General features: G+C 56.5%; 4 protein-coding genes across 4 annotated transcripts; 2 read left to right on the top strand and 2 right to left on the bottom strand.

The window, feature by feature from the left end:
* Nucleotides 1-5885: 5885 nt before the first annotated feature.
* KRP23_1444 (uncharacterized protein) lies at nucleotides 5886-7316 on the top strand (the record flags this gene model as incomplete). Its single annotated transcript, XM_067885176.1, has 1 exon — nucleotides 5886-7316. One exon carries the CDS (start codon nucleotides 5886-5888, stop codon nucleotides 7314-7316), a length of 1431 nt encoding a protein of 476 aa, XP_067752017.1.
* Nucleotides 7317-7394: 78 nt separating this feature from the next.
* Nucleotides 7395-8849, bottom strand: KRP23_1443 (RNA-binding protein 34; the record flags this gene model as incomplete). The annotated part of the gene is made up of 2 exons (XM_067885165.1): nucleotides 7395-8060; nucleotides 8127-8849. 2 exons carry the CDS (start codon nucleotides 8847-8849, stop codon nucleotides 7395-7397), a joined length of 1389 nt encoding a protein of 462 aa, XP_067752016.1.
* Nucleotides 8850-9094: 245 nt separating this feature from the next.
* On the bottom strand, nucleotides 9095-10694 carry KRP23_1442 (uncharacterized protein; the record flags this gene model as incomplete). The annotated part of the gene is made up of 8 exons (XM_067885154.1): nucleotides 9095-9190; nucleotides 9253-9678; nucleotides 9773-9865; nucleotides 9931-10023; nucleotides 10088-10162; nucleotides 10232-10291; nucleotides 10345-10428; nucleotides 10494-10694. The coding sequence occupies 8 exons, from the start codon at nucleotides 10692-10694 to the stop codon at nucleotides 9095-9097; spliced, it is 1128 nt and encodes a 375-aa protein (XP_067752015.1).
* A 758-nt stretch (nucleotides 10695-11452) lies between these two features.
* KRP23_1441 (Ankyrin-1) lies at nucleotides 11453-14755 on the top strand (the record flags this gene model as incomplete). The annotated part of the gene is made up of 1 exon (XM_067885142.1): nucleotides 11453-14755. The coding sequence occupies one exon, from the start codon at nucleotides 11453-11455 to the stop codon at nucleotides 14753-14755; it is 3303 nt and encodes a 1100-aa protein (XP_067752014.1).
* Nucleotides 14756-15673: the final 918 nt, after the last annotated feature.

Raw genomic sequence — 15673 nt, 5'->3', positions numbered from 1 at the left:
GCGGGCGGACGGAGAGCAGCCTGTCGCCGATGAGTTATAGTAGCTGTCGTGGACAGGATGGCGGGCAACGAAGGCAAATTTCGTTCGCGACTGCATCCTTGACTTGAACACGTTCAGGACACGTCTGAAGATCGAGCGGGTGGAACCAAGTGCTTGAAGCCATCGCATTTGGATTGGATGGTGCCAAGCATCTTCCGCTTGGGTGCAGCTTAACGCGATCAGCGCGAGGCATGAGCCTTTCTTCAGTTGGCACCACTAAAATATGAGGTCCAACCACCACCTCAGCCGTTAGTTCATTTCATGCCTGGCTAATCATGAGTCTCCATGTCTGGACAACAGACTACGCAACATACTGCATTTGCAGCAAACCAAGCAAAGCGGGAGCCTTCTGATCCGTTGATAAAACCCCAGTCAAGACTTGTAATTGCTGCAGAGGATTCTCAACGAGAACGACGTTAGGAGCGGCACTGGAGAAAACAATTGTAGTGAACCTTGAAAACGATGTACGAAAGCTCCGGGGCCAAATTGGGGACCTCGAGGTGCGCCACGCATTCCTTCACATTCCGACAAAGCGGACTATCGGCAGAGTACAGAAGACTGATACCCAGCGGATTGCTTCCTGCAATCTGTGACCGATTCTGCTAGCAAAAGGAAACATCGTTCACTCGAAATGTGATAACCGGACTTGCTGACCCTGCTGGGCAGCTTGAAGATGTTCATAGTGTTTCGACGGATTCGACTGACTGCGTCAGCTTGCTGTATGCTGAGTACGATGACCGCGTAGCTATCGCTGCACCAGGTGCACGTCGGCCACTCCCCAAAACTGGACGGTCCGCAAGACGAACAGTGGAACGTGCGGTACTGCTTCAAGATCGCCGAAATGCGCCAAAATGCACCGGTGGCAAAGCTGCAGTAGCACCGCACGTGTAGAGCTACTGCTGCAGCGGCAATTCGATGGCAGCTACCTTCTGTGTCCGTGGCACCTTTCCTATGTGCAGGTTTTGCAAGTCGCCTCGGAGGCATCCTCAGAATCGCGCTGTACCCAACCGCAGCCCGTTGGATTTGCCTCCAACGGAACTTCGCAGAGATGATGGCCAGCGGAGACTTGTACTCCTTGTGCGCACAATCTGCAATCGCAATCGCGCGTGCCGTTAAAGCTTCAACTTGAGCCATACAAACCCGAGTAAAGACGTCGTCGTCAGACGCCCATCTCCAAGGCGCGCAATCGAACTGCACCGAGATTGCTCGCCACATTGAAGCCATCTCCCAATCGGCATCAGCGCCGTTCGTGTTGATGGCATCACGTGATCGCTGCACCACCTCAGCTTCGGCTTCAGCCGCGCCGTCCCACCGATTCGAGCTCATTCTCGATTCTTCAGCGTCTGCCGCACCTCAGAATGGTGCAGACCACAGCGAAACAGACGCCGGGTCTCGACTCGAGTGACGCGCTCATGGCGCACGGTCCCACTGCGTTGCACAGCTTCGTGGCGGGCAAACTCGAGGCCGCTATGGGCAAGGCTATGCCTCAGATGGAGGTGCGCTTCAAAGACCTGACCATCTCCGTCAAGGTCTTCGCCTCGAGGCACACGGACTCCAAGGACCAGCTGCCGACGCTCTACAACAGCATCAAGAAGGCGGCCACCGCGGTCAACAAGGACAAGTACACGGCTGAGAAGACCATCCTCAAGAACGCCAGCGGCGTCTTCAAACCGGGAACCATCACATTGCTGCTGGGCCAACCTGGTTCGGGCAAGTCGTCGCTCATGAAGGTGCTCAGCGGTCGATTCCCGCTCGAGAAGAACGTGACGATCGACGGTGAGATCACGTACAACGGCGAGAAGCAGCAAGACCTTATGAATCGCCTGCCGCAGTTCGTGGCGTACGTGACTCAACGTGATACCCACTTCCCGACGCTGACGGTGGAGGAGACGCTTCAGTTCGCGCACTCCTTCTGCGGTGGAGGTGTGTCGAAGCACGGAGAGAAGCTACTGTCGAGAGGCACCCCCGAAGCTACTGTAGAAGCCCTTGACGCCATCAAGGCGCTGTACGCGCACCACCCGGGGGTCGTCATGAAGCAATTGGGTCTCGAGAACTGCAAAGACACCATCGTGGGCAACGGCATGTTGCGCGGCGTGTCCGGTGGCGAGCGCAAGCGCGTCACGACTGGCGAGATGGAGTTCGGCATGAAGTACATGACGCTCATGGACGAGATCAGCACGGGGCTGGACAGCGCCGCCACCTACGATATCATCAACACGCAGCGCGGCATCGCCAAGACACTCCGCAAGACTGTGGTGATCGCGCTGCTGCAGCCGGCGCCCGAGGTCTTCGCTCTGTTCGACGAGGTGATGATCATGAACGAGGGCGAGGTGATCTACCACGGACCTCGCGACCAAGCGCTGGGGTTCTTCGAGAGTCTCGGATTTGTGTGTCCGCGAGACCACGACGTTGCGGATTTCCTGCTGGACCTGGGCACCGACGAGCAGTACAAGTACGAAGGCGCCCTGCCGCGCGGAATGCCGCACTTCCCGCGCCGTGCGAGCGAGTTCGCAGACCTCTTCCGCGCGTCTAGCATCTACGCAGACATGATGCAAGCGCTGGAGACGCCGCACCGCCACGAGCTGCTCACCGACGTCGGCACCCATATGGACACCATGCCCGAGTTCCGGCGATCGTTCTGGGAGAGCACGCGCATTCTCATGAAGCGACAGACCATGGTGACGATGCGCAACCGAGCGTTCATCCGAGGACGCACCATCATGGTCATCGCCATGGGGTTGATCTACTCGAGCACGTTCTGGCAGGTGGACCCGACAGACGTGCAAGTGACCTTGGGCATCATGTTCCAGGCGATTCTGTTCCTGGCGCTCGGCCAGGTCTCACAAGTGCCGACGTTCATGGCGTCGCGCGACGTGTTCTACAAGCAGCGCGGGGCCAACTTCTTTCCCACGTCGGCGTACGTGCTGGCCTGCTCGGTGGCTCAGGTCCCGTTGGCACTCGCCGAAAGCATCGTCTTCGGCACCATGGTGTACTGGATGTGCGGCTTCACGGCGACGGCGGGGGCCTTCATCTGCTACTTGATCCTGCTGGTGCTGACGAACCTCGTCTTCGCGGCGTGGTTCTTCTTGTTGACGGCCGTGTCGCCCGACTTCCACATCGCCAAGCCCGGCTCGACGTTCAGCATCGCGTTCTTCATCCTGTTCGCAGGGTTTGTCATGACCAAGAGCACCATGCCGGGCTGGTTCATCTGGGTGTACTGGATCAACCCCATCGCCTGGTGTCTCCGCGCACTGGCGGTGAACCAGTACCGCTCGGCCGAGTTCGATGTGTGCGTGTACGACGGCCGGGACTACTGCGCTCAGTTCACCAAGAACATGGGCGAGTACTATCTGGAGCAGTACGATGTCCCGTCGTCGAAGATGTGGGTGTGGTCGGGCATCCTGTTCATGCTCCTGTGCTACGTGGTGTTCATGTGCTTGGGTTGTCTGGTACTCGAGTACAAGCGCTACGAGAGTCCCGAGCACACGATCGTCAAGAAGGAGGACGAAGACGTGGAGGTGGAGACGGCGTACGCTCTCGTCAAGACACCTCGGAACGCCGCGTACGAGACGATGCCGACGGCGCGCGAAGCAGTCGCTCTCGACGTGGACACACGCGAGAAGAACTTCACGCCCGTGATCATCGCCTTTCAGGATTTGTGGTACTCGGTGCCGCACCCGAGCAACCCGAAGGAATCTCTGGATCTGCTGAGGGGCATCAGCGGCTTCGCTAAGCCCGGCACGATGACGGCGTTGATGGGGTCGTCAGGTGCGGGCAAGACGACACTGATGGACGTCATTGCCGGCCGCAAAACCGGTGGCACCATCAAGGGCAAGATCCTCTTCAACGGATACGAGGCGACAGACCTGGCCATTCGACGGTGCACAGGCTACTGCGAGCAGATGGACATCCATTCGGACGCGACGACGATCCGCGAGGCGTTCACGTTCAGCGCCTTCCTTCGTCAAGACAGCAGTATCCCAGACACCAGGAAGTACGAGACGGTGAACGAGTGTCTCGACCTGCTCGGCATGAACGACATCGCGGACCAACTTGTGCGCGGCAGCTCCGTGGAGCAGATGAAGCGGTTAACGATCGGCGTGGAGCTTGCTGCGCAGCCCAGCGTGCTGTTCCTGGACGAACCGACCAGCGGACTGGATGCGCGCTCGGCCAAGGTGATCATGGACGGCGTGCGCAAGGTGGCGGACACTGGGCGTACAGTGGTGTGCACGATCCACCAGCCTTCGTCCGATGTATTCTACCTGTTCGACCACTTGCTGCTGCTGAAGCGCGGCGGCGAGACGGTGTTTGTTGGAGAGCTAGGTGAGAAATGCCACAAGTTGGTAGACTACTTCGAGGCCATTCCGGGTGTTGCTCCACTGCCTGAGCGGTACAACCCAGCCACGTGGATGCTGGAGTGCATTGGCGCTGGCGTGGGAAAAGTGGTGAACCAAACCGACTTCGTGCAGTACTTCAAAGAGAGCAAGGAGAAGCGCATTTTGGATGCCGACATGGCGGAAGACGGTGTGACGGTCCCCGCGGCCAATCTGCCAGAGATGCTTTTCAGGGAGAAGCGAGCTGCCAACTCGTGGACGCAAGCCAAGTTTTTGACGGTGCGTTTCCTGCGGATGTACTGGCGAACGCCCACATACAACATGACCCGCTTCGTCATCGGCATTTTGTTGGCGCTCCTGTTCGGCTTGACGTATGTTGACGCGGAGTACGTGAGCTACCAAGGCATCAACGGTGGAGTGGGTATGGTGTTCATGACGACGCTATTCAACGGCATCGTGTCCTTCAATGGCGTGTTGCCGATTGCGTCAGGGGAACGAGCGGCTTACTACCGGGAGCACGCGTCTCAGACGTACAACGCATTCTGGTACTTTGTAGGCTCCACGATCGCCGAGATCCCGTACGTGTTCTTCGGCTGCTTGCTCTTCACGGTTATCTTCTATCCTATGGTTGGCTTCACAGGCTTTGGAACGGGTGTGCTCTACTGGATCAACGTCTCGCTCTTGGTGCTGATGCAGACGTACATGGGTCAGCTCTTCATCTACGCCTTGCCGAGCGTGGAGGTCGCGGCTATCATCGGTGTGTTGATCAACTCAATCTTCTTTCTATTCATGGGCTTCAATCCTCCGGCTAACTCCATTCCGAGCGGCTACCAGTGGTTGTACACGATCACACCCCTGCGCTACTCGCTCTCCGTCCTGATGGCGCTCGTGTTCACCGATTGCCCCACGGAGCCGACGTGGGACAGCAGCTCCGGTGAATACCTCAGCGTCGGCTCAGAGCTCGGGTGTCAGCCAGTGACGAATCTCCCAGTGACTATCGACCACATCACGGTCAAGGGCTACGTCGAGTCCGTGTTCAAGATGAAGCACGATGAGATCTGGAGCAACTTCGGCTACGTCTTCCTCTTCCTGGTCATTCTACGCTTGCTAGCACTGCTCTCTCTGCGCTACATTAACCACCAGAAGAGATAATCTACGAGCTGCAGGTGAAAAATGAACCGCAATACTACGTAAGCTTAGTACAATTTTCACGAGCACAGTTTACCGTTCGTATTCGCCTACCACGTCGATCTCGATCCCAGCATCACGATCCCCAACACGCTTCAACGTATAGTTGGTGACAACGGGGTGGGCATTGGGCAGCCCAACTTGCTGGAGGCCAAGCACCTGTCCCGGACTGAGCGAATCCACCACCGGCAACCCACAGTCATTCCGACATCCGTAATCCAAACAGGTTCAATGCCAATAATCATCCAACGAACCCAACGGCCTCATTCCTCGATTTGCGCCAAGACCCAAGAGCCCCCAGTCCAGTCCAAGCCCAGTCCCAAGATGCTGGTAAAGATATTCTCAGCAATGCTGCTCTTGTGCTCACTGGCAGCGGGCGAGAAGCCCGAGACCCAGCGCTTCACGGCGCTGACGCCGCCGCTGGCGTTGTCCCAGGGGGAGGTGACCAACACTTTCCACCGCCTCCCGATCCCTAAGGGCCCCATTGCCGTGCATCGCTTCGCAGCGGAGGTCGTGGAGCGAGACGCCAATGGGGACGTGGTGCCTGTGCCCACGTTCGACGCCTACCTGCACCACCATGTGTTCGGATCCACGCACAAGCAATACGACGCCATGAAGAGCCGTTGGGCGCCCATGAAGCCCAAGAACTTCAGTCGTAGCGTGGCTTTCGGTGCCGGCACCGAGTGCCGAGGCACGCCACAGGAATTCTACTTCCCTTACGCCTTTATGACGGTGGAGGGGGAGGACGAGTGGATGGCCAATGTGCACATCATCAACACTCGCAAATTGGCGCCAGAGCGTGCTCATCGTTGTCTAGAGTGCCCGTGCACGTCGGAGGACAAGTTCACTGTTGATACAGTGAACGGCATCCACTTCCGTAATGGGAGCTGCAATGCACAGCTCCGGTTTGAAGACAACACAGTGTGCGCGGCTGAAACGTACCATGGAGGACTGCGGTGCTGTGAAAACGCAGAGTTTTGTCTAGAGCAGGAGGAACTGGAGGTCGCAGCAGCTAGTGACGCGACGTACCATTTGCGCTATTCGCTCGACTACGCTGAAATCGTGCCGGAGAACCGCCCGCTGTATCTTGCAGCGTGCTGCGATGCCTCGGGGGATTTAGAGAACATGGGGAACATCGAGTACGACGTGCCGGTGTGTGACCCTGACACGCATCCTGGATGTGTGCACACGCTGTCGACTCGACAGCGCCTGGACAACGGCAGCATCCCGTTGTTTTCGTACCGCCAACACCCTTCCGAGCCAGAACGTGAGGTGGAGCTCGTGTACGCCGTTGGCCACCAACATCGAGGTGGGTTGGGCATTCAGCTGTACGACGACGCCACAGGCGACCTGTTGTGTGCTTCGGTGCCGGAGTACGGCTCGGGCAGCGAGGCTGGGAATGAAGATGGTTACGTAGTCGCTATGAGCACCTGTACTTTTGACCCACCTCGACGCATGCGCACGACGGACATTGTGCGTATTGTGGCTCTGTACAACAACACCGTGCCGCACACTGGAGTGATGAGTCTCATGTACATGGCGCTGAGCGACTTCCCGCTCAACGGAGCTGCCGCGGTGAAGACAACAGACACGGTTGCTGCAACAGTCACTGCTGTCTCCGCTGGGTCAAGCAACTGGGTCATGGTCGGGCTGGGCGTCGTTGCCGGAGCCGCTACTTGCGCAGTGGCGATGGCAATTGCGAAGCGCTGGAAGCACCGATCGGGCTACACGCCGCTGCAACCGCGTGCCAACTAGGCTATCGATCCTGTGGTTTGCGCTTTGCAGACAAACGAATGCATTTTCTCGTAAATGGACGTTGCTTTGGGTTTCTATCTACTCTTTGGCAGCAGCATTCTTAGCCTTGCGGGCAGCGTGCTTGGGCTTTTTAGTTTTAGCCTTCACCGCTTTGCTGTCGCTATGGTCGTGCTTGCGCTTCTTGCCTCCAGTAGCAGCAGCAGCCTCCGCTGCAGCCTTTGCTGCCTTGCGGGCCGCGTGCTTCGGCTTGAGTTTCTTGCCTAAACCAGCCGCAGCAGCGGTGCGCTGCATCTTCTTGGTCGCCACGCCATGCTCGAGATTATCAGCACCAGCCTTACGCTTCAGCTGAATACGCGCCCGCGCACCCGCGGAGGAACGGAGACCTTCGAACGCCTCCTTGGAAGTCTCTTCGCCACGGTTGTTCTTGAAGCGCTTACCGCACACCTGTAGACGGAGCTCGCGGGTCTCCATCTTGAGGTCGCGAAGCGCCAGCGTCTTGGCAACAAGAGCTTGAGTCTTCAGCAGCAGGTAGCCGAACCCCTTGCCCAGGCCAGACTCGCGGTCGCGGATGAGGCGCACGTTTTCAATCGGCTCGGGCTCCTCTTCGGTCCGCAGGCGCTTCGCGAAGAACAACATCATCTGCTCGTCCGTGCACTTGAAAGGGACGTTTCCGATGAACACGCTGCGGCGAGCATCGATCACGGGATCAGAGCGGTCCACGCGGATCTTCTTTTGCACAAGCATCTACAAGCATAACAGTTAGCACCGCCAACCTTCTACACACGCTTCTCAAGCACCACCACAACGTACCGATCCGCTGAGCTTCAGTGCAGCTTCAACGCTGCTCTCGTCCGCAAAAGTCACGTAGGCGTTGCAGTTGTCCTTGGCCGTGGTGAGGATCTTCTTATTAGCGCAGACCTTCATCATTAGCTTCTGGTTGCCAGCATCGCCCACCGCGCAGCCGGCAATGGGAAGATGCCGCAGACGCACGTTCTCCACCTTGCCGCACACTGAGAAGTGCTTCTTAATGTCCTTCTGCGTGGCATCGAGCGACACGTTGCCCACGAACACTGTGCGACGGCCCTTCTCGTCACCAGGCTGCGTCTCCTCTTCTGCTGCTTCCTTCTTGTTCTTCTTGCTCTTCTTTTTCTTTTTCTTCTTCTTCTCGCCGTCTTCAGTCTCCGCTTCCTCCTCTTCCTCCTTTTCAGCCTCCTCCGTCTCTTCCGGATGCTCCTCCTTCTCTTCTTCCGTCTTCTTTTTGGACTTTTTGTTCTTCTTCTCTTTGTTCTTCTTCTTTTCGTCCGTTTCTTTAGCCTCCGTCTTCTCTTGCGGCGTCTCCACCACCTTCGGAGCGTACGACGCCTTCTTGCTAAAGAACGCGGCGCTCTGGGCGAACCCGTCGGCCAGCGCCGTCGCCTTCTGATTGGCCACCTGCTCCTTCACAGCCTTTGCCACGTCGGCCTCCAGCACGGGCTCCGCAGCAGCCTCCGCAACGGCCTCCGTCATGCTCGTCATCTTGCTCTTCTTGCCCATGATGCTGCCTGTCACGAAATGGATGGAAGGCGCGGCATGAGCCAATCACCAATCGAAGTCTGATTTTCAGCCAATCGTTTAGTGTTACATTCATATTTCAGCCAATCGTGAGATGGATACAAAAAAGCAACTTGTGGAACATCATTGTGTTGAACGACCTGCTCGAGGGCGTAGGATGGAATGGAGTGGCCCGTTCCAAGCGGACTATCTACCAGGAATCTTTTGCACTACACTTATGGCGTAGGTTACACCTCGACCTGGTCGTTCGTGATAAACTCCTTGATCGCCTTCTTCTGCGAGGACATGTCGCGACCCAGGTCTGCGCTCAGCTGCCGTACGATCTGCATAGCAAGACAATACGGTTAGATCTAGCTATCTGGCAAGAGAGAGTGCACGATGTTACCTTCTTCACCGTCAGCTCCTCGGCGTTGCCGCGTGCGATGATATCCCTGACTTTAACGCAGACATCGGCAGCCAGAGGCTCCGCTGCAGACTTGGATTCCTCCTTTTCGGCGACGTCTGCCTCCGCCTCCGCCTCGGGCTCTGAAGCAGGTTGATCCTCGTCCTTGTCGGCAGCGGCGTCCTCTTCGTTTTCGTCTGCATCGCCTTCGTTGTCGCTTTCTACGACGCGCGACTTCTTCGGCCGACGAGTGGCTTTTCGCTTCTTAATAGGCTTCTTCTTAGCTCCCTCAAAGTCGCTTGAAGACTCCTCTCCTTCAGATTCCGTGGCCTCGTTATCATCTTCCTCCTTGTCCTCATCTGCAGCGGCATCGGCCTTCTTCTTGCTGGTTCTCCGCTTCTTCTTAGCAGGCTCCTTTACTTCACCATTCTACAAGCCCGGAGGATAGAAAACGAAAGCGTACGCAGTGAATAAACGTCCTCAAGACGTGCTCATCGCTGGCTTCGTCAGCAATAAACCATACCGCCTTCTTTTCAGCATTCGCCTTGGATTTTGCTCGCTTGTTGGCTTTCTGCTTTTCCTTCTTCGCAGCAATTGCTGCCTTCTTTTCACCGAGCTACGTATAGCAACCATAAGGCACGTCAATAACCCCATTAACAACAGCCCTAGCTGTGCCCGTACCTTGGTCTCCTGCGGGTTGTACAGCCAGTCAATGAGTCGATTGATCAACGCCTTCTTGTCATTCGTCTCCCCCGCCTTCTTCGAGCGGTCAACCTTCACCAGCAAACATCAGTACAGTCCGCATACCAACCACTAAATGTCAAATGGACGCCATTACCGCCAGCAGATCCATCACTTCATGCACGAAAATGAGCTTCCACCTGCCCATCTTGTCGAACAAATGCTCGCGGGACTGCATCAACAGTTGAAACACCATCAGCCTCTACAACCACCCACCCACTTGACAGCAGCTGCTCTGTACCTTGTCGTCCTGCTCAATCACCCCCGAAAAGTCGAGAATGTGCTCCTTGATCACTTTCATCTGCACCAATAAACCGTCAGCTTTAATCATTGCCAGGGACCAATTGTACGCACGTTTTTCTGCTGGAAGCGCCGTCCGAACATGATGTTGTAGAGCTGCTTGATCATCTCCTGCTGCTTCTTACCCAGCGTCTCCACCTGATGCATCAATCAATGCTGAGAACTCAAAGCAATTGCAAAGTTTTGCATTGCACCAGCCGTACGTTGCTCTTGGCGAACTGCATGTCGCGCACTTTGACACCGCTGCCGGCGGGCGGCGAGAACTCCTCGGGCTCGTCGCCTTTGGCTGCCACGAACGTGAACTTCTGCGTCGTCTTGCGCACGCGCCCGCCCAGACTCGTGCTGTTCGAGGGCGTGGACGCGTCCACGGGCGTCTCGGGCTGCTGCGGCTCGTCGGTCGTCATCGTCGCTGCTGGCTCCCGCGCTTTTGGTTGTGCCCCTGCCGCCGCTCAAACGCGATGGGTACCAATAAAGTGGCACAATTGTATCGGCGCAAAAACCGCACCAAAAAGGCAACAAGTGTTGCTTCTTCAAGTTCTGGGATGACTTGCTTCACGCGGTGAATCACGGAGCCCTGTAGTCTGCAGTGCAGGTGTGGCACGCAGGCTTCATCGTCGGTGGCAAATGCGTGGGCAGCAGCTGGAGTGCCACAGCAGTGAATTTTGGCCTCGTCAGGCAAGCGTGGTCTCCGATGGCTACACTCACGGTTGAATCTCGTCCAGCTTCACCGCGGCAGGGTCAAATTGATCAGGTCAATACTACATGGTACAGCGACGGACTCCGCTTTTGGTTGAAGTGATATCAGACCCAGTTGCCTTCGAAGGGCTCCACCGTGAGATGTATCCACGGATAAAAGCCAAACCTCATCGCCTTTGTCCGCCAGCCAGCCCAGAGCCGCTCGCTGGATCGGCTCCCGTCCTTGACCACTTGCATTGCAAGTTGCAAAGCGAGCCCTGCATCAGCTGTCCATGTCCGCCAAGCTCTCTTCCAGCCCTAAAACCAAGCCAAAATACAACTATCAATACAAACATCCAGTCAGACACACAAAATCGGGCTAAAAGGCAATGTGCGTCAAATCGTAAACCAAATTGACTTCTTCCAATACGGTACCGTGACATCTTCTGCACTCCCACTGAAGTCCATTCACGGACCGCCGCTCGCCATGACGGAGGCCGCGGACTACCACGTGCTGCCGGAGCAGAGCTCGTTCTCGGGCCACGGCGCCGAGCGGGTGAGTCGCCGCAGCTCGCAGGGTCCGTCCACGAACAAGCCCTCGCGCGCGCCAACGCCAGTACCCAGCGGCTCCACGGACGAGGCGCTGCTGGAGCTCGATCTGAGCGACGACGCGGCGCCCCGCGGGACCCCCAAGGCGCTGCCCAAGACACTGCTGGGCTCGGGCTACGGCCGCAACTCGTATTTTACGTGGAGACTGCGCATGAGCACGCTGCTGGTCGCGGCATTGGGCATTGCAGGTATCACCGCCTTCTGGGCGTCCACGGACGTGGCGCACGGAGGTGTATACGTACAGGACGTGGGCTACGCGCTCGCCTTCCACCGTACCAAGACCACGGCGTGCGTTGAAGGCACAGACTACTGCGGGGCCTGTGACACCATCGTCGTGTACGCCATGCTGGTGTACCATGCGGCGCCGCTATTGGTGATAATCGGCCTGCCTGCATCAGGCCTGAGGGTGTTTGAGCCCTTCCGACGCCGTCGGGACGGAGGAGGACGCCAGAAGATCCAACGCGCCGTCTTCTTCCAGTTCTGTGAGCTGCTCAGTGTCCTGGTGCTGATCTTCAGCTTGCTCGTGATCCTGTACTTTGTGTACGCCATTTTCCAGGGCAACAACTTCCACTGCAGCCGAGCGAGGGCGATCGTCTTCGTGGCCTTTGCTGTCGTCACGTTCTTTGCCAATTTTGTGGTGCTCACGTACTTTGCGCGGTTCCGAGAGCATCTGAGCATGCAGCTCGGAGCGTTCAAGGAGACGGACCAAACGGGAGGCATTCGTTCGAGACTGCAGCGTCGTCGCAGCAAGTACAAGTCGGAGCGCTCGCGCGTGATCAATGATCTACGCAAACACCTCTACAAGGAGACGTCGCTGAGCAACGTGGCCAAGATGGAGACGCTGCTCGAGTACGCGAAGGAGCGTCTTGGCACGGACTTTGCGGATGAAATGTACAGCGATGCTAGGTTGGTATTCAAGCTCTTCGGTCGCTCCAAGAAGAACCCGATGCACGTGGCTGCCTATCTTGGAAACGTTCAAGCAATGCAGCTGCTGTTGGACGCCGGGTTCCGGGTGGACAGTTATGACAAGGTATCGCGAGTGCGTTTTACGACTGGTGACCTCTTCTGGACGTTTGCACAAATATTCGTGTCCAAGCCTCTGTCATCGGAAGACGAGATGGCCGCGTCCATCTTTCGAACGACACTAGTAACGCCGATGCACTGCGCAGTGAGCACAGGCCAAATCCAGGTTGTGCAGTGGCTTGTCGAGCACGGCGCCAACGTAAATCTCAAGTCTAAGGCGTCGTACTGGTCGGACCGGATGCCACCGCTTTTTGTGGCTGACAACCCCGATATCGTCACGCTGCTTCTCGAAGCCGGTGCTAACCACCTTGAGGTGCCTGACCCAGGTCATATGAACACTCTGACCGTGCTGCAGATGGCTTACATGCGCGGCAACTTCCCTGTGGCGCACGAACTGGAAGAGTGGGGTGCAGATGTGGCGCTCACTCCTCTGCACGAAGCTGCAGCTAAGGACTGCACGACAACCATCAGGAAACTACTGAAGACTGGTGCAGATCCGAACTGCGTGGGTGAGTACGGTTATACGGGCATGCACCGCCGCACGCCATTACACTGGGCAGCCATCAATGGAGCTATCCAAGCAGTCGAGATGCTGCTTGAAGCTGGCTCTGATCCGAACTTCCAAGACATTTTTGGGCGGTCCCCTTTGCACTGGGCAGCACGCGTGAACAAGCCAGCCGTGGTTCGCTTGCTTTTGGACAAAGGAGGCGACGTGAACTTGCGCGACTATCGGGACCACACTCCTTTGCTCTGTGCTGCGTCCTCCAAAAACGTTAGTGTCGACCTTTTCGATTGTCTCGTCCAGTTTGGCGCAGATATTGACGATCGTCTTCCTAACGGTGACACCGCACTGCATATTGCAATGAAATGCGAGCAGAAGGGCACGGCATTAGCACTCCTGGACGCTGGTGCAGATGTGATGGAGACTAACCGCGATGGCTACCGTCCGGTGGACTGCACTACCTCGACGCAGTTGCAGTTCGAGATCAAGCAGGCCGCGGGTGATCGTGATGTCATGATCAGTTATACGCATTCACACAGCGAGTTCGCGCTGAAGATTCGGGACAGCCTCGAGCGTGCAAACATTACGTCGTGGCTTGACCTCATGGACCCCACCGGCATTGGCGGTGGCTCCGTGTGGCGCGAAGAGATCGCTCGCGGCATCAAGAATGCCGAGGTGATCATTTGCCTGTACACGGAGGACTACCCCGTCTCCGAGTGGTGTCTCAAGGAGCTGGCACTAGCCAAACAGCTCGGCAAGCCGATCATCGCTGTGTCTCCAGAGGGTGCGGCAGTCACGGACGAAATGCAGGTCTACATCTACACGCGGCAGATGGTGCCGTTCGAGTCGGCCATTAAAAGCGTGAACAACGCTAACAAGCGCAAAATCACGTACGAATACGACGAAACCCGCTTTGCTGCCCAATTCCGCCTGCTCCTGGATGGTGTGCGTGACGAAATCGAGAAGCACCGTGAGGCCAATATTGTCAGTGGTGGCCACCGCCGACTAGCTAACGGCACGAGCGTGGTTGGCTTCGGTGAGAATATTGCGGATTGGGACTCCGCCACTCTTGACAACATCGAGTTTGCCTTCGTATCGCATGGCGACCATCACCACAGTTTTGTCAAGCGTCTACACGACCGGATGCAAGATAACCACATCAGATGTCTACTGGACGGCACACAGACGTACACGGATATGACCGAGCGCATCCACGCGTCCAAGGAGGCCATCCTCAAGTGCGAGGTGTTCATCGTGGTGCTCTCGAGAAAGACTGTCAATAGCGAGCTCGTGAAAGACCAGTTGGCGTTCGCAGAGGACAAGGGACGAACGATTCTGCCAATCATGCTCAACGACATGGAGATCCCGCTGGACAAGCACTACACGCTTTCGCGCTTGGAGCTGCTCCACTTTACGCCGGAGCTGGGCTTCAACTCGAGCTTCATGCAGCTGCTGGGCCGCGTGCGTGACAACATGACAACCGCCAGCGCGTCGTTCAACGCTCCTCGTGCGTCGACGCGGCCAACGTTCCGATCTGTGGCTCGAATGACCGCCTTGGGCCATACGCGCCAAAACAACAGCATGGCGGTGAACGCGGCCGCGCGAGCGTTTCTGGGACGCCCTCGCATCTCCGAAGCTGCGGTGGCGCTCGTCTAAACAGCTCCAACCAATTTTATAAAGATGCCTCCACAAGTGCGAGGCTCTCCCTTCTCGTACAAGACGACAGACACTTGCTTCCCTTGAGCCTAGCAATGTAGCAACAACTTCAACACCGGAAAACATGTAGCCATCTCATATCTGTATCTTTATGTATCCACACCAAACTCCAACTTCAACTTTCATTTCCATTAAGTACGATGTATACTCATTGGATCATGGGCGTCAAAAGGATCAAGGAGGACACGAATGACCACTTGTGACGCAGCGCTCGAGTTCTCTCAGCCTCTTCGCTGGTGAGCAGCCGCACGTCGATGCTATTTGGTATCAAAACTAGATCATGACGATTTTGTGAAATTGTGTGCAGGCTGCCGTAGGAGACACCTCAAGAGCTCTGGAAGTGGTCGTTTTGGATGCAGTTCTAGGGAAGTGGTGAGGGATACGAACGCGAGGAGGTCACTAAGGGGACTAAAATCGCGGATTTGATGCATTGCTGGGGCTAGTGACTGACGTGTTAGTTGCTGTACGTGTTAGATTTGAGCTGACATGTCAGTAGCCAAAATCGTCATGGTGTGGAGGTGCTAGCCTAGCTTTATGTGAGTTCCTGCACGACGTTGACGTAACCGAGCGACGTGGAGAGTCACAGAGTAGATGCTATAGCATGCTACAGTACTGCTTAGCTAATACATTTCGTTAGCTTAGTAAATGTTACTTCGAAGTATAGTTGTGTGGTAGCAGTTAGTGCAGTGCAGCACACTAGCTGGGGCTTACCGGAATGGCCGTACACGAAGGTGGTCGGAGATGGAGACAAATAATAGGCGCAACATTGAAATCAGTGTTATCCGCATATGGATTTTGGACTACGCTACGAAATGGATGTGTTGAGCTGCTGATTGTGCGTGCGAACAATACTACTAC

This window comes from Phytophthora ramorum, assembly GCF_020800215.1.
Source record: "Phytophthora ramorum isolate Pr-102 chromosome Unknown Phyram_PR-102_s0001, whole genome shotgun sequence".
Taxonomy (NCBI): Eukaryota; Oomycota; class Peronosporomycetes; order Peronosporales; family Peronosporaceae; genus Phytophthora; species Phytophthora ramorum.
Note: the sequence above shows the minus strand (reverse complement) of the source record. Positions and strands in the feature narration are given on the sequence as shown.